At 37.8% G+C, this 22,333-nt stretch overlaps 1 protein-coding gene across 2 annotated transcripts in view; it reads right to left on the bottom strand.

The window, feature by feature from the left end:
- Nucleotides 1–857: 857 nt before the first annotated feature.
- The window catches only part of LOC306858345 (tubulin--tyrosine ligase-like protein 12), a 50,238-nt gene continuing 28,762 nt past the window's right edge, over nucleotides 858–22,333 (bottom strand). For both annotated transcript variants that reach the window (XM_079398843.1, XM_079398844.1), the window contains exons 7-14: nucleotides 21,166–21,282; nucleotides 20,883–21,077; nucleotides 17,145–17,256; nucleotides 10,778–10,929; nucleotides 10,140–10,221; nucleotides 9,992–10,060; nucleotides 1,715–1,853; nucleotides 858–1,065 (exon numbers count right to left, since the gene is read on the bottom strand). In XM_079398843.1, coding sequence (XP_079254969.1) covers nucleotides 920–1,065; nucleotides 1,715–1,853; nucleotides 9,992–10,060; nucleotides 10,140–10,221; nucleotides 10,778–10,929; nucleotides 17,145–17,256; nucleotides 20,883–21,077; nucleotides 21,166–21,282 — 1,012 coding nt within the window. In that variant the 3' untranslated portion in view covers nucleotides 858–919. The remainder of the gene's footprint in view (nucleotides 1,066–1,714; nucleotides 1,854–9,991; nucleotides 10,061–10,139; nucleotides 10,222–10,777; nucleotides 10,930–17,144; nucleotides 17,257–20,882; nucleotides 21,078–21,165; nucleotides 21,283–22,333) is intronic.

Here is a 22,333-nt window from a genome sequence, read left to right as displayed (position 1 = left end):
AGGGTTAGGGTAGATGTAGGGAGAGCTTTATTGTACCAATAAGGTGGCATCAATTTGAATTAAAATTATAATTTACACTCAGTACGTTATTATTGCATACTGTTTTTTTTTTTATTACAATACTGAGGTTAGCTGCTATCGCCATTTGACAGAACTATGTCAAATTTACCGTCACTCCCATAAACACTGTATTAGAAACACCCTTGCATTAGCGTTAACAAGTTTTTTTTTTTTGTATTCTGATTCAAAGGTAATATAATAGAGAGTGTTGTAAATGTACATGCATGCATATTTCAGCTATTTGCACTGTGTAAATAGCGATAGAGACTATTTAACTAAGTGCAAATACGTATTTACACTGTTAAAATAGCAGGATTTTGTGTCATGTATACTACTTGTTGCAAATAGTGCCAATTATCTGCACCTTAGTATTGTAGTAAAAAAACCAGCACGTGTGTTCACGGTGTGTGTGTTCACTGCTGTGTGTGTGCACGTTGGATGGGTTAAATGCAGAGCACAAATTCCGAGTATGGGTTACCATACTTGGCAGTATGTCACTTCACTTCACTTCACTTATGATCATGTGTTTCCTGTATGTATGGAGGCCTGCAGAAGAGTAATGTGAAATGTGTTGAACACTCCTTGAGGAAAAACTGTATAAAAGAGTGTGCAGACACAGACTCAGGAGATTCTCTACAGAGATTCTCAGGTTCATTGTCTCCGATAATAACTAAGTATCTTCTGGCATCAAAACCTCAAGACTTTGAGAGTGATTTCTCACCGAAGCGGCAGAAGCCACCACAGTGTAAGCGACCGATCACAGCTGATTAGAAAAAAAAAAAAAGACAAAAACGGTTAAAGGGGCGTTAATCATCTTTATTTGTAGTAAACATGGAGATGGTCATTTAGCGCAAGTTGGTCATAAAATCTGAGTGACAGATTCTGTCTGATCCAGGAACAGTGTTTGAAACATGTGGTCGTAAAACTTGGGATGATAACGACAGGCCCGCTCACAGTCTGGGCTATAATTCACCTCCAGTATCTGAGGCTGCATCACACGTTCTCCTGAAGGAAGAAAAAGAAAAGAAAAAAGGATGGAAGTATTGGAGATTAATGCAGTGTAACTGATGTTATTCCTTTTTTTTTTTTTTACAGGTTTGTTATGGAAGTCTGTTTCTGCAACCGAATTAGAAAATTAAAAAAAAGGTAATTGTGAATTTCTCTCACAATTTTGAGATATAAAATTCTGAGAAAAAAAAGTTAAAATTGCAAGATATAAACTCAGAATTCTAACTTTTCTTCCCTCAATTCTGTTTGCATCTCGGAATTCTGACTTTTTTCTTACATCTCACAATTATAATTTTTTTTTATTCCACGGAATTGCTCTGAATGTTTTCAGTTGGGTCTGGGTCACCATGTTTTGTTTATGCCCATTATGTTGCCTCTACACAGCAAGGGTGATTGGGGAAGAGAGAAATTTCATTTTCTTATTCACTTTATCAGCTTTTTTAATTAAAATCGCACTGTCAATTTACTGTCTGCTGATTCCACATGACATGCATCAGAGGTTAATAACGAATAACACCCTTTTACCAAATGGCTTGTTTGTTAAACTTCTCTCCTAAACAAAAATCAAAAGTTAAAAGGTATTAAATCTGAATTCATGTAGCACGGCTATTAGAGAGAGTGTGACTTGACCAACTAGGATATATACCTTCGGTCATCTGGTCCCATTTAAGCATGAGGTCAATGGCGTATATGGCTCTGGAGGAGGGGTACGCACAGACCCCATATGGAGCAGGGCGGCAGGAAGCAGCTTGGAAGAGCTCTGAAAATGCTTTAAAGATATTTGCCTGCAACAAAAACATTTAAAAGGACAACAAATAGTGGAGCATTTAGATTAGAGTGAGAGTTCTACACAGAAGCTTCTCTGTTTGTATGTGTGCGAGAAAGCAAGAACCAAAAGTGACAACTATTGGGGTCTGGGATATGTGTTTAAGCAAATGGATACTAATGGGTACTATTACGGTGACATCTGACTCAAGCAGGATCAGTGGTGTACTGTACATGTTGAGATTTAGTTTAGTTTTGTTTAATCTTTAATATGTAAATAAATTGATTATGGTTATTACAAGATTAAAATATAAAGTAATGCTTATATATATATATATATATATATATATATATATATATATATATATATATATATATATATATATATATATATATATATAGTTACTTCTTGTACATACATAACACTGCATAGGTTTTCAGTGTATTTTAGGTGAGGAGGAGGGGGGTGAAGGGGAGATAGTGTGTGTGAAGTGTGAGCTGCACTGTGTGCTGCGTCTCTGAAGTTCCTTTTACATATGCAGGAGATAGTTCAAGTGTTAATTTTCAGGAGGGCCTTTTGTTTCATCGAGGGGTCGATCAGACATACTGGCACCAGCCTTACAAGTACATTTCCCAAAACCATTTATACCAACAGCACAACACAATAGATTACCTGCAAAAATCTGTAACTGGCTCAAAATCCTAAAATCAACTTTCAAAAGAAAGCGTTTTATCAATGAATATATCAGTGAATCAATGAATGATCTAATGCTTTACATTTCCTTTCATTAGTGAAACTCAAGATTCACCTGCGCAAGTCATCAATTCAGCACATATTTGCAAATAGTGTCTGGTGAAAATGAATAGAAAACATGTGTGACAGCTAGTTCAACCATTTTGCATTTAATGACTTATGCAAGGAACCGAAACCAGAATAATATATTTTGATCAACATGACAAAAGCAATTGTCAATGTAGTAAACAGTACATATTAGTGCATAATCATCTGCATGAACGTACCAAAGCATTTTCGTTTTGTTCAAAAGAATAAGAAAATGCTTTTATGCTTTTATGATGTGCACAAGTGACTGGATGATGTGGCTGCTCAACAACTAGTTTTGATGATCTGAGAAATGTCTAAAAAACTAACACTGCCATTCAAATGTTATTTTTATATAACATTTGATATATTTTAAATATATTTTTTAAAAATGTTAGATATTTGTATTCAAATTAATCAAAATCAGTTGATCATATATGATGACTAACATTTCCTTTTTTTCTGCAGGCCTAAAATTAAGTTTTAAAGAACAGAAATGTTCTAACCTTTAGTAGTGTTGGACAAAGCATGGACAAAGGTGAGACGGCTATACATCTGTCTAACAATAGTTATCTCATGATTTGGGGAACAAGCTGATTTGCCATATAAGTGAACCAATCATATTAGAGTAGAATGATGTAATGTGACAATGTTACCTTTGCTATGAACTTTTCCTATATAAACTGCTGTATCCTTGTTGCTTGGGGGTTTCTCAGTGATTGGAATGAGGTCCTATATATATATATATATATATTCAAGGGCACTGTTTGGAGTCTGTTTGGTTAGTGCTGCGCAGAAGGTATAGTGGAACACTAGAGATCTTAGTCCCAAGTGATAGTTTTCAAAAGGGGCGAGACTTCGCCCGACTCAGTAGTGTTACCAGTAGACGTGCCAGAGTTTAAACTTTGTGTCGCTAGTAGATGTCCCCAGTTAAACTTAAGAGGCATAGTTCACCCAAAAATGAAAATTCTGTCTTTAATTACTCGCCCTTATGCCATTTGCTTTGTCAGATAACCCAATAAATATGCAATTCCCTGATCAATTCTCAGTTGGGTACAGTAATGCAAAATCAGTAATCGCGGAATCCAGTCATAAAAACGGAATTTACAGTTAGGGTTAACTACACTGGTTGAACGCTTGAATCTGATTGGCTGATGAACGTTCTAAGGTGTGCGGTTATTTTCAGGGAAATGCACGACGAATGTAGTTCCAAGCACCGCATTACATGTCCATATCTCTTCGCCAAATGATTTGCTTTATTTCAAAAGGTCCTTACAGCCTAAAACAGCAAAAGAACCAAAACACACAACGACACTGGCCAAAAAAATAAATATAGTAAAAAAAAAAAAAGGATACAATCGACAGATTATATCCATGTTTTTGCCACAAAATTACGCTTTTATTATGTACGGAAAGCACATAGCCTATCTCTCCCGCTCTCCCGAGATAAAGTGGAATAAGGCACATGGCAGATAGAGTGCAAACCAGTTAAATAAACAAAACTGTGCAGATATACTGTATATATGTATAATGAGTGTAGTGCAAAAAGAGCTTATCAGTCTGTTAAAGTGATAAGAGCTCAGAGAACAGTCTTTAATCAGACTATCAGAAGAGGTAGTTTGCAGTCAATGCTGGATGAGTGATCAGTCCAATGCTGCACAAAGTGACTGGTGCGGGTCACAGTTTGTAAGTGGAGGGGGGGGGGGGGGGGGGGTCCTGGGGATGTGGGGAGCTGGGGGGGGGGGGGGGGGCTGGGGGGTTGGATGGTCAGCGTTCAATGGTGCATGTGGTAAAAGAAGGGAGGGGGGGCAAGTTCGGGAGGGAGTTCAGCCTGTGCTGGATGGTTTACTGCCGACCCATACTGCCTGAGGTCTCCCAGTCAGGAAGACCAACAGCTAGTTGCACAGAGGGGTGTTGAGCCCCAGCTGGACCAATTTGTGTGTGAGCTGTTGAGGGATGATTGTGTTGAATGCTGAACTGAAGTCTATGAACAGCATTCTCTGACATACAAGTCTTTTTGGTCCAGATGTGTGAGGGCTGGGTGGAGGGCAGTGGCGATGGCGTCATCAGTCGAGTGGTTGCAAACTGGAAGGGGTCCGGTGAGGGGGGGGGGGGGGGGGCAGACTTGATGAGGTGCATGACTAGTCGTTCAAAGCACTTCATGAGGATAAGAGTAAGCGCGACTGGACGGTAGTCATTGAAGCAGGATGGAGATGACTTTTTCGGGACTGGAATAATGGTGGTAGCCTTGAAGTATGTGGGGACAACAGCCTGACTTAGCGAGATGTTGAAAATGTCTGTGAAGACATCGGTGAGTTCCACTGCACAGTCTCTCAGTACACGCCCAGGAATGTTGTCAGGACCCTGGGCTTTGCATGCATTGATCCTGCTGAGGGATCTCCTCACGCTGTCCGGGGACAGTGTCATCACCTGGTTGCCAGGAGGAGGTGGACTCTTCTCTACAGTGGTGCTGTTTTGTGCCTCAAAGCGAGCGAAGAAGGCATTTAGCTCATTCAGCAGGGGGATGGTGCGGTCACAGGTCTGTGGCGGGGGCTTATAGTCCGTAATGGTCTGAATCCCCTGCCACAGGCTCCGAGTGTCTCTGCTGTCGCTGAAACGATGGGCTATCCTCCTGGAGTACTGTCTCTTAGCTTCTCTCATGCCACGTGATAGATTGGCCCTAGCTGTCCTCAGGCCCACCTCATCTCCAGCTCTAAAGGCATCGTTCCGAGCCTTCAGGAGTCTGTAGACCTCCCTCGTCAGCCACGGCTTCTGGTTGGCCCGGACAGTGATGGTCTTTGTGACTGTTACATCATCAATGCACTTGGTGATGTAGGCAGTGACAGTCTCTGAGAACTCTGAGTTGTTGTATGTGGCAGCCTGCTTAAACATATTCCAGTCAGTGGTCTTGAAGAGCCTCTGATGACCCTCTGATGGCCACACTTGAATCTCTTTGTGAACTGGTTTGGTGACTTTAACGATCGGTCTGTATGTAGGCATTAGCATGACAGTGATGTGGTCTGAGGTGCCAAGATGGGGGAGGGGTAGGACCTTGTAAGCTCCTTTCTGGGTGGTGTAAACAAAGTCCAGAGTGTTGTTTCCCCGTGTTGGAAAGTCAACATGTTGATGTTGTAGAATATCAGAGACCGAATCAGACAAATTTAAGATTCGATCAGAACATAGAAACATGAGGAGCTGAAATTCCACAGAGAGGCCCCAAGAAAACAGGACAACATCATAAATTAGATTCTGGTGCCACTAGTCTGAAGCAAGCGAACTAACCAACTCTTTCACAAAACAGCTTGCAACATTGAGACAAAAGAACACTTATTGATAATTCCAATTCAGGAAGGAGACCATCAAATTTGGGGGCAAGTATTCAAGGCTGATGGTCAAAGAGATGGCCATCACATGGGTTCCACGCTGGAAGTCACAAGCTTCCTTAGACTGACTTTTCCCCCACATAGAAGACAGACCAAACCGAAATTCCTTTGTCTAAAGAACATGCCTTTGTTCTCCATAGAACTACACAAGAGACTTTTTTTTCCATATGCACATATAATCATCCTAAAAGGACATTTCTATGCAGAACCCCATACTATGTTTGTAACTCACATATTAGACTATCATGTTTTAATCAAATATTATGTATGTCTTTTTAATCATTATTGAATAGCTGAAGGATTCATATGTGTGTTTGGTATGTATGAGCTTTAAATGTTTCTTCCAATCAATTCTCTGTCAAAAGTATCAGTCTTGTTATAGAAATCATGTTCGAAAGTATACTTTGCAAGAGTGTGTAAAATTCGGAACATGTGACTAATAACATGCTGATTTATGATGGAAGGAACACCCCTAGCTAAGATAATAGCCTATCTAGTTGGTCAAGACACCAGATGGGATGTGTCCAGAAGCCGAGTTTAAAAACTCAGGACACCAAACCCTCTCTTGCGTTTTTCTCTTTCTCTTTTCTCTCTTCTCTGTTTGCTTTTGCCCCCGCTTTTTGATGCTGCTCTTTGAGCATGTTCTGGCCTACGTGCCAGCTGCTACCACAATGAGAAGTAAACCCACCTAGTCTCTTTACATTCCTTTATTCTTTTCCTTTATTTTATTTTCCGTTGCGAGTTTCGTGTACTCAGTTTAAGTTTTGCCACCACGCCTCGTCTCAGAGTTCAACTCGAGTCTGTGACTGCCTCAAAACTTCTACCAGCCACAACTCCGCATCCTCAGCCAACGCCCAACCATTGGCTTCCCAAGACGTCACTTCACGACTACTGAACTCTCAGCCAATCAGCAACCCTTTCCTGCAACGACGACGACTAAAGGAATCCCTTAGCAAAGCAAGCAAGTAACCTCCAGGTTCTAACTGAATTGGTGCAGTTAATACAAATTTTTGCCTCATTGAGAAACTCAAAGTGAGGGTTAAATAGGTGATTGATGGTTGTTCAGGTCTATGCAATTGCACATATTGCTGTAAACTTGGGATTTCACATTTTCATTCTCTTAAACTCATCCTTTCATCACTTTCTCTCTTTCTGCAATGTGTGAACGCTTGTGTTCATGTGTTAGATTAGTTTATGTCTTAGGTTTATATAAATAAAATCTTATTTATATTGAAAAGAGAAGTGTCTTGTGCTTACATGTCTTAATCTGCCGATCTTGTTTCTGTGCTATTAAATAGTGTTTTCACTATATTTTGGATTTTAATATCCAGAGTTGATGTTACGGCTTGTCCACTGAATCGCTGCTGACTCGGTGATCAGCCGTAAAACAGTGATTCTGTTCAAATTCCCTATAAAATCATAAATGATTCCCTTTGAGCTTAATTAAACTGTTTCCCTTTAAATTACATATTACTTTTACGTTACAATGTATTTTTGGGAACACACTCTTTAGGTCTGCGTGATTGAAGTCTCCAGCCAAGATGAGAAAAGCATCTGGGTGGGCTGTCTGCTGCTCACTGATGTGCTGGTACAGTTCATTCAGTGCCTCACTCCTGTTGTTGTTGAAGTTGGGAGGGATGTATACAGCAGCGAGCATTATGGCTGTATATTCTCTCGGTAAATAGAACGGCCGGCACTTAATAATTATAAACTCCACCAGGGGTGACCAGTGTTTGCAGACCACAACAGCGTCGTGGCACCACGTGTCATTTATGCAAGCACAAAGCCCGCCGCCATGGGTCTTACCTCCCTCGCTGAGAACTCTGTCTGCTCGATAGCATGATAGCTGGCTGAGCCGAATGGCGCAGTCCAGCACGCTGTTGCTGAGCCACGTTTCTGTGAAAACACAACAGTCTCTTACGGTCCTCCGAGTTGAGCGTAGTAATCGGATGTAGTCCAGTTTATTGCCCAAAGAGCGTACGTTGGCCAGTACGATGGTGGGGATAGCTGGCTTGTGTGGGTTAGCCGCTAGCCTTGCCCGGAAACCTCCGAGCTTACTCCTCTCGCGCTGCTTGTGGCGCCTCCGCTGTGGGCGAGATGCAGTAGTGGGGGACGGTGATGTTGTAGACCTCCTGAGCAGACCGAGGTCCCGCAGCTCTTCGGCATGCACAAAGTTTGTCTAAAAATGTGGTTCTGCCGGCATCGAACAGAAACTCACGACTGTATGTGCGCTTTAAAACAAATAGATGCGACGAATACGTACAAAAACACTGTGACTCACAAGATAAGAAACAATAAAACACTGTTCTGTCGGGAGAGACAGAAGCCGCAGCGTGTGCATGCACCGCCATCTTAGTAAGACTAAGATGCGGAAGAAATAATCCTACTCACAATAGTGATTGAAGTAGAAAAACCGGACGAATGCCTTGAAATCATCATTATCATCTGATCAGTGTCTTGAGGTGTGGCAACCATAGTATAAGTGGAATAATTTACTTTGGACCATTGAATTATTAGAAAAATAATGCACACCCGAGGTAATACTATGTAATACTACTACTACTACTACTACTACTACTACTACTGAAAAATAATAAAATTATTTTTAAGAAATAATCACAAAATATTTAGATTTTAATAGTAAATCCCCTTTATTTGCCAAAAATTTTAATGTTTAATTTTCATTAATTAAAATATCAATTAAATCAATGTTTTATGCCTTCATCTGATAACCAGTAACATTTAAATACACAACACAGAATTTCTGAGGGGGAAAAAAACATTTCATAAGGCTACTGTAAGAATAAATAAAAACTGTTTGTATGCGTTCAAATAATCAGACATGCTAAAACACAGAATTTGGTAACAATAAAACATAAGGTGAGAAAAAAACATTTCATACGGTGGGTGGTGATTGCGCAGTGGATAAGACACATGCCTTTGGTGTGAGAGACCCGGGTTCAAATCCACTGTGAGACACCAATGTGTCCCTGAGCAAGACACTTAACCCCCTAGTTGCTCCAGAGGCGTGCGACCTCTGACATATATAGCAATTGTAAGTCGCTTTGGATAAAAGCGTCAGCTAAATGAATAAATGTAAATGTAAATACGGCCCTAAACATGATGTAATTTTTGTTACACTTTTAATAAATTGTATAAGTTTCATGATTTTAATTAGACATGCTTTTTGATTAATACAATTTAATTTGAAGAGACTCCGAAAAAAACTGAATCCAGAAAAATTTTAACGGAAAAAAACTGAATTTAGAAAATAATAGAATGGAATTTGGGAAAAAATAAAACTGATTTCATAGGGCCCTACGATGCGGTCTATGCAGGATCAGAAAGCTCTCGGATTTCATCAAAAATACCTTTACTTGTGTTCCGAAGATTAATTAATGACAGTGAGCTATCCCTTTAAGTCAGGTGGGTAGGGAAATTTCTATCACACATATTCATATTATTACAATTTTAAATAACTGTTTTCTATTTTATTATATTTAATGATGTCATTCCTGTAATGGTAAAGCTAAATCTTGAGCAGCCATTACTCCAGTCTTCAGTGTCACATGATTCTTCACAAATCACTCATATGATGATTTGGAGCTCATTAAATATTCTTATTATTATCAATATTGAAAACAGGTGTGCTGCTTAATATTTTTGTGGAAACAAGGATACATTTTTCTGTTATGTTTAATTTATTGCATCCTCGCTGAATAAAAGTATCAATTATTTCCCGGAATGGCTAAATGCATTGAGTTTTACTGTTTAAATAAACTAAAGAATAAAGACTTGAAACCTGAGGTGAGAAGCTTTTGGAAATGTGTGCATGAATACTGATGCTATACACAGCTGAATACTTCTTGGAAAAGAGGTGAACTTAACTTCACAACATAACCATTTGCATGTGGTGTAGATGGATAGATTGAAGCTAAAGTGCATAAAGCCATACCTCAACTTGTTTCCATGGATACTGCGGATACTGGCTCTCAAACATGGGGATGAATTCATCATAGTGAATCTGACGGGAAACAAAACCATCAGTCATCTGAGATCAACTCTACAGAGCCAAGCATACAGCCAAAGCAGAGTTTTAGTACCTGTTTGAGCTGCACATCAGCGGCGTAGTTCATCACAGTGTAGTGCTTCTGATAGTCATCAAAGTGATCCAGCGAGAAAGGTCTGGAAAGAAAGACAAGCATCTTAATGCATTTACATATGCAGATGCTTGATGTAAATGCATAGAAACAAATATGACGACAATTGCCAAGTGATGTTGTTAAGTGTTGGAGAATAAGTAACTAAGAGACAAATAATACCTCTATTCTTTCATTCCTTCTCATTCAAGCTAAATTCCTGTTAGCAATAAACTTGATTTATATAACAACACATGGGCTGCGTTCCAGTTCGTTTTTTTCATGCCCTTCCCTTGCTAACCCCCCCCCCCTCCCTCTCGGTGACTCGAGGGTCTGTTCATATAAACGTCAACGGGAATTCCACCGAGGTGAAGTGCTCAGGGAGGTTTGCAAGTGTGTGTCTAAAAAAGCAAAGTGGAACGCAGCTATGGTTAGGAATCAGGATATTCATTGCTGTTATCTCCCTAACTTTTAGCTGACCTGGATTCTCACTGTTTTTAAACTATGATTAAGTATATTATTGGATGACATTATTATGACTTGTTTTGGATGAAGGGTTTTCAGGTATGCCTGAAGGATGTGGATTGTGTTTTGAGGTTTACTTGTTAGCAAAACGCAGCCAGAAGACATCATATGCATAAAGACGCAGAGGTTCCACAGACCGCAGCAGCACCATGTAGCGGATGTCAAACTTCACCATGCCCACCTCCTCTCTGTGAAACAGCACAGGGTCCTCCAAGTACTTACTCGCCACCTGAGAGATACACATACAGGTTAAGTTCTGATGGGTGCGCTTTTGCAATTTTGCGCAGACATTATAGAAGGAAAACTCTCACATAGTATTCATATTTATAAGTTTATTCGTATTTACTGTGTATTCCACTGCAAAGTTTTGTCTTCTGATGTACTAAGCTAAAAGGTCTGCTATGAGAAAATGTCACAATGACCTTGCTGAGGAAAACAGGATATCATGAGAAAGCTGGGATGATGCTATGTGACAAATGAAACAAATTCGTTTCTCATTTTTTTAACCATATACGGCAATATTATGGAGACTTCTTGTGAAAACAACGGGTCAAAAGGGTATATAATCAGAGACGCATGCTCACTTGTCTTGGTTCAGCAGGACTCACTCTTGTACTGTTTGACCTTCTTGCAAGAATAAATATTTTAAAAAGGATCGGTCCCTGACCATGTAAAATCATTGAAAAAGTTTTTTTTCCCCCCACAACAATATATACAGCAAAAACACACTTTAGATACATATATTACTGGTCACAGTAATAATGTGAATTATCATTATTTCAAACTAACCGTTCTCTTTTGAAATATTTTAATATGCAGTTTATTCTTGTGATGTCAAAGCTGAATCATTACTCCAGTCTTCAGTGTCACACGAGTCGTCAGAAATCATTCTAATGTGCTGATTTGCTGCTCAGGAAACATGATCTGATCTCACCCTGACTTCGGTCTCTCTCTTTCTTTCTCTGTATTTAAACTCAATAACTCTGGAGAGCAGGAAAAGAATGGAGACTGGGTATTCGGTCCAAACACATCTGTTTTTATACATATTTTCTGCATGCATGTATTACTCTTGGAAATCAGCCTAGAAAAAAAATTATCGAGTCAAAGATTTCTGCTTCCAGACCACATCTGCTCTTATACCATATAAAGTCGATGATGTAATGTATAATCCTTATTGGTCAAGCTATACACCACCCCCTTGAAAATGTATAAAAGTTGATGCTTGGACATCTGGGGGACTGAGAAGTGTCTGACGGTACAGAGAAATTAAGAAATAATCTAATATTATCAATGTTAAAAACAGTGGGGCTGCTTTATAATTTTGTGGAAACTGTGACTTTTTTCAGCATAGACTTGAAAAAATAGAAAGTGTGGTGACTTCCGCCTTTTCTATGAATAATCTCTCTCAAATCTTGGGGTTTCGATGCCAGAAAATAGACTTTATTAAAACAAGAAAATAAAGCCGAGAAGCCTCCTGCAGGAAAGTTCTCTCGAATGTAATCGGCATCCTCTTTAAATAGTCTTTCCTCTAGGCGTGTTCAATACATTTCATATATGGTTTCACCTTTTTAGGCTGTGTTTTCCTTACATATATTTAGAAAGGGCTCCCTATATGGTAGGGGAAAGCAGCCCCTCTTGCATTTTTACAGCTGTTACCTATTTTGAGGGTCTGCACATTACAGTCATGCAGGCCTTCGACACACACACACACACACACACACACACACACACACACACACACATATGATTATAATGGAAAAATACCGTGATACATAAATAGCTAAATTCACATTAATTATACTTGATTAATTCATCTTTTGACTAATAAAAATCTTCCACAAAAGCTCAAAAGAACAGGCTTTATTTGAAACCGAAATCTTTTGTAACATTATAAATGTCATTACTGTCATTTTCATAAATCCTTGCTGAATAAAAGTATTAATGGTCAAGTTTTTAGCATTGTCTACATATCGGTCTGATGTTTTTAATATGCTGAAAGAAAAAACATTTGGAAACTGCAGTATACCATTATTATCTCCACTGGTCATTTGTTTCTATTTGTAATGCGTTTTTGCAGCATCGAGCATTGTAGCCAATCACAGATAGATTAGACAAAAGAAATAAAATTCAATACATATATACTAAGAGGAAACTTTAATAGGAAAACATGGAAACACTGAACAATAAGGTTCGATGTGAACAAAAGAAGAGCTTTAAAATGATATGAGGAAATAGTTTAAACATGTTGGAAGAAATATAGATAGACAAACGAGTATGAAACAAAGATTGAAAAAGGTCAAATGTTTCCATCTTAACAAATGTTAAAGGGCACAAGAAAGTACAGAGGTGAGAAAACCACAAGCAAAACAATGACGTCAAAGACTACAGAGGAACAAAAAAAATTAACACGAGAAGGTGGAAACAATGTAGTCGATAAAAGATGCAGTAGTTTCTTCCTTGAGTCTGTGTGAAGGGGTTGTTCTATCTCAATGTTTTGTTTCAGTGCCTTGGGGACAGGGGCATCATGCACTCATTATTTTTGTGGATAATTTTGTGGATTGTCATGTGACAGCAGCTACAATAGTACTTATGTTTTATTTATTTTTTCCTTTTTATTCGAAACATTCCCAAATGCATTAAATATCATGAAATATCTCAATTCTCACCTTTATAGATTATGTTAGTTGATCTATAGTGGGTGATTGTCAAAGTAGCCTAATAATGTAGTCTATTAACTATGCATAAAAACCTGTGTAAGTAACAGATATGGGCGTCATGCCATAACATAGTTTTAATACGACTGACTTTATATTTAATTTGAATTTAACATTGAAAATTAATGTGAATAAAAACATTGTAAGTTAGGCTACTTATAACGCTTTCATTGTACAGAAAGAGAGCAAAGAACATTTTCACTGACAGTCTAGAGATCAAGCACTCTCAAAAAGCGGTTTACACTGTAAGACCTGGTCGAAACCAGAACACACACACACACACCTAATTTCAACACATTCCTGAAGCAAGCTCGCCCCGAACCTTCTTATCTCCTGGGACCATAAAAACCAGGATATATTGGAGAAGAACATCTGGATGTCTTTAGAGAAGAGCAACTTTAAGTGCTTGGCTGGATTTATCATAAATAAAATCGAACAAGGGCAAAGACCTTGTCATCGGGGATAACTCTGAAACAACCCATCCCTGATTTTCCTTTCCATTAGCGCAGTAATTCAAAGACCTTTTACAGCTGACTCTGAATTCCCAGATCTCCACAAAAAGTGACATTATGACCTCGCGTTATCAGCACATCCCAGGAACGCACCTTGTTGCTCCCTAACAGACAAAGAGACGCCACGCTTTGCTCAAGTATCTAAAAGAGGACAAATTATACTACTTTCTGCTATTGAAGCAATATACTCGAAAAAACACTATATACAATATATTTACAACATATATTAAGGTTGTTTTCGTGTCATTTGAAAGGCTTGTGGAACGTATTATATTGTTGTAATCTTTTGATGCATAACTTTACCTGATGACTAGTGTTCAGTTCACATGCTCGATGTGATTATTTAGAATTAAAGATTGTTTCTTCTATGGCTTAACCGTGTAATGAATACAAATGATATATGTATTTTTGTGCATGTCAAATACGTGGTGTTTGGTTTCAGATGAAAGCTGATGCCATTAATAGTAAGCTGGTGTGATTACAATACGAATGCATGATTACAATACGAATAGAAAATCTGCTGTCAATAAGTTTTTCATGTGATAAATAACTGAACAGATAAGGTATGCGCACGGAAAGAAGCTGTGCAGGGCGGGGCTCTGCCCCACAGGAAGAATCCGATTGGGTCAGTCGCCCGGGGGGCAGATCCCAAATCGGCCCGTTAAAAACAGATACCCAACTGTGTCTCAGGGTTGGTTGTTGTTGGAAATTGAAAAGAAAAGCTTAAGCTCAGCTTGCTCCTTGCTCAATGCTCTCAGTCATTTAACATCATGATTGAGCAGTAAACTGAGATCAAGACTCAAGCTTCCAAAGAACTAACATCTAAAAGCCTCAGAAACTGAAACCAACTTCCTGGGAGCATCATCAAGTCAGAACGAGGCCAACCAACCACTGAAGAGTATTCTCGTGACAACAACCTACCAAGCCGCCAATCAGCGCACAATCTTTCCTGAGCCAGGAACAACTGAACTCAACTGAAAGCGAGAAAGTTGAAGTAGAGCATTCTTGAACCGGAAAAGACTGAACTCAACCGAAAGCAAAGAAAGTAAGACAAAATCTCCTAAATTTGCTGGAAACTGGTTGTATTCATCGCTAAGAGTAAAGACAGAAAAGTTCCATGTGTGTGTGATTTCCCTCAGGTTGAAAACGAGCATTAGAACCTAAAACTCTCTTCAGATCAAAACAATTCATTGCAACGAATGTGTGTGTTTGTTTACGTCTTTTGTGTTGTGTTGTGTTGTTTAGCTTAGTATTGTGTTAGAGTAGTGAAATAAACTTTGATTCTATTAAGAAATCTCATGTCTGTTGCTATGTGATTTTCTAAGTCTTGAAATTACTCAAGACTTTGTTTTATCGTTGGCCGCGAACAAGATAAACAAAACTGTTAAGAGATAACGTGCTGATTTTAATGCTTGCTGGACAAGTCGTTAATAAGGTATCGTTAACAAGATATAAATTGGACATTCTGATTAATCTCAATTAATCATATAAATATCGAATCTTAAGAGTGATTCCCTAAAAGCTAAAGTTAGAACAATGATTCTAAAGATTACTTACAACACTGTGAAATTAATATCTTACAGATTCATACACACATCTGCACTTTGTTTCTAACGAGAGAATTCGCCAGAAAGAGATATTCAGTCAGCCAGCGAGTGAAGAAAACGCTGGCAGTTTAGCGATGACTCATCTGAACACCTCTGATTGGTCAGAGGCGTACAACAGGCAAACTTTTTGTGCTTCTTCAATAAACTTTAGTCAGGGCAGCTGCAGATTTCATTTTTGACCGGAATGGAGTACAGTGCGTTCAATTGATTGTTTTGTTGTTTAAAAGAATAGTTCACCCAGAAATGAAAATTTGCCCTCAGGCCGTCCAAGATGCAGATCAGTTTGTTTGTTCATCTGAACAGATTTGGAAAAATTCAGCATTATATCACTTACTCACCAATGGATGCTCTGCAGCGAATGGGTGCCGTCAGTATGAGAGTCCAAACAGCTGATAAAAACATTGCAACAATACACAAGTAATCCACACAACTCCAGTTCAACAATTAATGTCTTGTACTTGTAAGAAACAAATCCATTTGTTTTAAGGTATTTTAACCTTTGTTTCTGGCCGAAATATCCTAATCCATCATAACCCTCCCTTTAGTGTTTAAAACAAATGCATCAAAATCTATGAACATATTTGTTTAGAACTGTTTTGGACTGTTTCTGCTTGTAAACGGTGCTTGATTTGTGAATATTTCTCTCCTGATTCAGACTGGACAACTTTTTCACTGGAGAAAGCAATATTATTAAGAGGAGCAACAATTTTAAGTTACAAATTTCTTAATGAAGGATTTGTTTTTTTACAAACACAGATTTTCACTCCACAAGATGTTAATTGACGAACTAGAGTCGTGTGGATTATTGTGATGTTTTTATCAGATGTTTGAACTCTTATTCTGATAGAATGTTAAACTTTTCCAAATCTTTTCTGATGCAGAAACAAACTCATCTACATCTTGAATGGCCTGAGGTTGAGTACATTTTCAGCAATTTTAAATTTTGGGGTGAACTGTTCCTTTAACAACATGGCAATTTTTTCAGCTGATGAAACATCTAATATATTTGCAAAAGATTTCTGAAGAAGATATTCATATTTATTAATCAAAATATTAATTATTCCGGTATAATCAATGTAAATATAGACATGTATCATGTTAGTCTACAATTATAATCATGCATTTGCCTGTGTGTATAGAGGCTTGCAAGAGAACTGAATGTGCAGTCTTACAAAAAGACAGTATAGGGTGAAACTGCACATCCTATTTTGACAGACAAAATATATAATGAGGCCTCCTTGTTCAACTTAACATAAATTGAGGCCTCCTGTCTTCTTCATAAAAAACAGAGCCAAAAAAGGTTAAAAAATGCATTAACAATGACAACAATGTATGAAATGTATTAAACAGGTCTTGTTTGAAGTGTGCAGAGACCGACTCAATGGATTCTTAGCAGAGTCTCTCGGCTTCATTATCTCTGATAATAAAGTCTATCTTCTGGAATCAAAACCTCAAGACTTCAGGAATGATTTCTCACAGAAGTGGCAGAAACCACCACTTTCAGCAGACTTCATAAAAGAGTAGATGTGTAGACCGGATGTTTGTGAGAATTCTAAGTTGTACTTTTCATGTAATTCTGTGGGCACAGACACAGTACAGAAAGTGGGATACCTTTGGGGTGCTCTCTCGCTGTCTGATTATGTAGTCGAGGTTGTCCGTGATGTGTGTGTCCAGACCACGGGCCAGGTTCCAAGGTTTGCAGATCCAGTGGTTATCCAGTCCTCTGAAATTATCATTGACAAATAAGGCTGTCAAGCAATTACATTTTTTATCTAATTAATTACATGATGTTCCAATTAATTAATCTAATTGATCAAGTCACTGTCTTAGGCCCCATTTACACCTGGTATTAAGATCCGATCACAGGTGGATAACGCTAAATATAGGTGTGAACAGGGTCTAAAATGTTTTAAGCTTGTCCACTTTTGACCACTTCCAGAGGTAGTTGAAAATGCATTTGACCGGACTGTGCTCATAGTGTGGATGCTCATGTGGTCGAATGCATTCAAACAGACACTAAAGTCCATCTAATTTCCACTGACTGAGCTAATTCATTACGATGTTCATTTCATATCCGTTAATCCACAAAATTACAATTACGCAGCACCTGAAAGTAGTCCCCAGCTAGGTAACTAGTTATGATATAGCTGGAGACTACTTTCAGGCGCTGCGTAGTATCATTGTGCCTGCTGCACCCATGGTACGGCAGCAAAGTTCCTTGATTATTACGCCGGAATGAGAGTATAGTTCCTAGCCATATCGGCCTAGAAAATCGCAACTTTTCGTTTTCCGTCAGTCTTCGTACACGATGTAACTACAGAAGTATCAAGTTTTAAATAGGAAAATTATCGAAACTCTTTGCTCATTTTTGAGCGAGACGCTAATGGTCTAATCCGATTCAATGATTTATGCTAAACTAAGCTAAAAGTTCTACCGCCAGACCCGGAGATCAGCTGAATGGATTCAAAAACGATAAAACTCAACTGTTTAATTCTATTTCCAAAAAAAGTGGAGTGTTCCTTTAAGGTAGAATTATTTTACTCAGAAATCTTTTAAGATGATTAACTGATGATGGTTATTAAAATTTAATCTTGTTTCATTTATAATCATTTTTGTTATTAATTTGCTTATTCAAATAAGTAATAAATTGATATTCCATCTGCATTGACTCGTCTGACTGGATCTCATTTCAATCAGTAAAAAAATAAAAAGGCCTAGACGAAATGTGTTTCAGTTAAATAATTAACAAAAGGGGAAAAAATTATGGCTGCACCACACGTTTAAGGAAACAGAAGGATGAGAGCACATTTGACAAGGGCATAGTTTGGTTCTTACTGTGACTATACATAAATAAAAGTAGTCCCTTTAAAATGTCTTACTCCTATCTTTATGATCAAAAATGACAGAATATTTTTGTTGTTTTGACGAATACCATTATAATTTGTTTTATTTTATAATTGTATATAAAACTGTGTACACATGTAAAATTTAAATAATTGCTGACAACTTATAGGTGACTAATGTTTACTACACTAACTAAACTAAACTACACTATTTGTGTCTGTGTCATTCTTGTTCCCGGGTACCCGCTTTCTGTGCTCCATTGCTCAACCAGATTAGATCTTCTCAAATACTTTAACATGTCTAAAATGTAACAATATACTCCTTGTTTGCTGAACTGTTGTATAAAATCAAAATTTGCAATCATGCAGATATTTGGGGAAAAAATGCATTCTTGCTTGTGTAATATTGATAAAATATATCATATGATATAAAAACCGATACTGGGGCATTTTTGCCCTTTTATTTTGAATTTTAGGGGCATATTAACTGCATTCTAAAAGGACACATCACGCAGTCAGTCGTCCTGCATCATGTTTGTCAGCAACTGCATACAATGTAAGATGACACAATCACACCAAATTTATGTCTTAAATCAACAACCCTATTGACAAACATTATACGTTCTCTTTAGGGTTAGTAGGACTTCTAAATTGCCCAAAATGTCCAGATTTATCAGAGTTATCTTATTGACGTGCTCCTTACAGTCCTCATATATTATATATTTGCATTGTTTTGACCATTCTCTGTAGATCCCATCTTCTTGCACACCATGACTGATTGACTATTTACTGTAAGAATAAAAATCTGCTTTCAGTTCTCAGTTAAATAGCAAAGTACTGGCTGTGTGTATTGTGCATAATCCCAACCCCCCAACCCTCCGCTCCTTATCTATGTCTGGAGACATAACATATCCCCTGGTACCCTGTATCTCAGAATTACCTAGAAGTAGTGGATTATTAGATCTCCAGTCGCATCCACTTATATCCTTTCAATATATAACTTCAATGCATATTTATTCAAGTTACTGATCAGTAAATAATTAAATTTAAATGATTAAAAGATGTTTGACTTGTTAGTTAAAATAACTTTAATTCACACTAGTATTCTAACACATGGTAAACACATTTGTACTTCCCAGGACCCTCTTAACAAGCTAAGGTACCAGGGGAAAAGAAGGGTCTCAAGTAAATGTGGCCAACTAATAATTAGGCTTTTACTTTTTCTTCCTTTCAAACATTAAAGAATAAAAGTTGAATATTGCCTAAACTTCTCTCTCTGCACCGGTATCAGTCTGTTTTGAGAATAGTACCTGATAGGAATAAGAGTCTAGCTACTCAACCTTGAAGTAGATAAGTGTTTTGTCTGTGTATGTGCATTTGTGAGAATATTTTCTTCAGTAAATTTTTCTTCAATTGATTGCATCTCTGGCATCTAGTGCATACCCTCACTGAGCAATAAACCTCTGAAGAAGCTTGAACAAAACTCGTGTCTGTGCTCATTTCTTCCCATGGCTATGTATTCCCGAGTGAGAGGCAACAGAGCACCAGGCCAAAAATGCTGAAAATTATGAGACAAGTAATGGCTGCATGCTGTTGATGAAACTAGTTTTCTATCATTACCTTGAGCAACTATGAAGACGATAGAAAAACCAAAGGCAAAAGCCAGATGTTTTAGGCAATTTAAAAATCTCAGTCCAGGAAAAAGAGGATGTAAGGTCACCTAAATTATACACTACAAATAATTTTAGGCATAATACTAAAGCTTAATATTTCAGACTTCACTTAAGAGCCATCTTTTATGAGAATGTCATATTAATCAGACTGTTTTGTGTATAATGTTGCTTTGCATTCACTGATGGGAATTCCTTAATGCAGTGAAATGTCTTCTATGCATAAAAATTTGCATAGAAATTGTTAGAAAACTCTTAAACCTACCTTAAATCAACACTAAAGGTATATTTAAAGATTCTGGAACTCATTTGTAAATAATAATATACTAAAATGTTACATTTACTATAGTTAATATTATACATAATATACTATACTATATTATAATATAATTAGTAGCTATAAGAAATGGGGCAGAAAGTGAATGCAACTACCACAGTTTACAATGTCAGAATATTAAACTAGAAAAGCAGAAATAAGCAGTAGGCTGGGTACAGAGTTTATTCCAAGTTTATGTTTTATGCTCATGTTGAAATCCAAAATGTTGACAAGTACTTTCCATGTTTAGGAAGGTCAAAAGCCCATCTAACAACAATGAAGGAAGTAGATGCTGTAACTAGATCTGTCTTATGATATGCCTAGTCTGTGCAATCATGACATTTTTAATTATAAATGTGTGTGCATCTTTTTGTTCACGGCTTCCATGACTCCTAGACATTTCCCCAATAAAGTATGTTTTAACCAAGCACCTTTAGTCTGGAAAAGTTTGTGAAAAATTGCTATTGCAGTCCCTCACATGTTAATTTTTTTCCAGCACTATGATCATACAGATGCTCACCTCTCCTGTCTCTGTAGGTAATGTCTGACGAACTGTGGGAGCTCCGTCTGTAGATTAAAGGTTTTAGGGAGCCACAGAGCCCCTTGACCTCCCCTGGCTCTCCGTGCCACAGATGCCAGGCAGTCTTTAGTGGTCAGCACCGTCTCACAGGGGAACTGGTTGAGCAGGACATGAGGCCGTTCCTCACTCAGTTTTCTAAGAGTAAATGAATCAGCTGAGCAAAACAAACAAACAAAAAAACACTGAAATAAAACAAGAAGTAGCCTAAGGTAAATGTGCTCACCGATAATCTCGGATATGTGAGAAGGCCCAGATTATGTCAGCTTCTTCCTCGTTTTCGGTGAACTGGAAACGTGGATGTTTCAGATGGTCTAAAACCTGCTTCATTTCAGTGTAAACCCTGATTTGTGTAGACAGGAAATGGCAACCAAGTGAATACACACACACACAATGAATAATTTTCCACACGTTTCAATCAAAGTTTTTACCTTTTCTATTTTATATGTGCAAGCATTTAAATACATGTACTATTCAAGCTGGAATCTAAACACTTTGACAGGAATATGCATGAGCGTAAGCATTTTCCATCTGCTCTGGGGCCTCTAAAATTTGCAGGACAGCTGGCTCTACCACAGATATTCTAGGCTCCAAATATTACATAAGTAGCAAGCATTAAGCCATGAATTGCATAAACCAGAATGTGATAGCGAAAGCAACCACAGAGCAAACGTGAGCAACCACAGAGCAAACACCACATAAAAGTGTGTGTTAAGCAGTAAAGTGATTGTTGTGGTTAGGGTAAAGTGATTATTTCATGCTTCTAAATTCTGTGCTTTAAATTTTTGGTGCCATCCAGTATACTTGCTTATTCATAAGTGGAAAATCTCTGTGTTTTATCTAAATACTTGACAGCTTTGATGTTTTTTTTTTTTTTTTTTAAACCTCTCCAGCCTTGAAGGAGGAAGAATGTTTATATCTAGAAGGAGAACACAAACTGCTGACTATGACCCATGATTTACAGATATTCATTAGGGGCTGTAAATTATTGCATGCACGGACATGTTCCAGACCTTCAATTACACCTCTAAACACACACACACACACACACACACACACACACACTTACTTACTAACCCTAAGTTACTAGCACTTACTAGCATTCTTAAAGTATGCAAAAATAAAATAAAAAAATATTGAATGTTTTTGTCCAGCTGAGGTTTTGAATGTTTTGTCCAACATCCCTAAATATCACCAGGGAAGTTTAGACAGGTTTATCTAATTTTAGGGGCAATTTTGTCCTCAACACACACAGACTTTTTTAACCTTTTATAAAGAGAACATATACATTTCTGGAAATTAAGACAAACTAACAAAATTATACAAAACATCCAAATTATACAAAAAACTTGAATTATGAATGATTAAAATTACTGAAATATGAATGATAAAGG

The sequence above is a fragment of the Barbus barbus genome, assembly GCF_936440315.1.
Source record: "Barbus barbus genome assembly, chromosome: 39".
In the NCBI taxonomy this organism is placed as follows: domain Eukaryota; kingdom Metazoa; phylum Chordata; class Actinopteri; order Cypriniformes; family Cyprinidae; genus Barbus; species Barbus barbus.
Note: the sequence above shows the minus strand (reverse complement) of the source record. Positions and strands in the feature narration are given on the sequence as shown.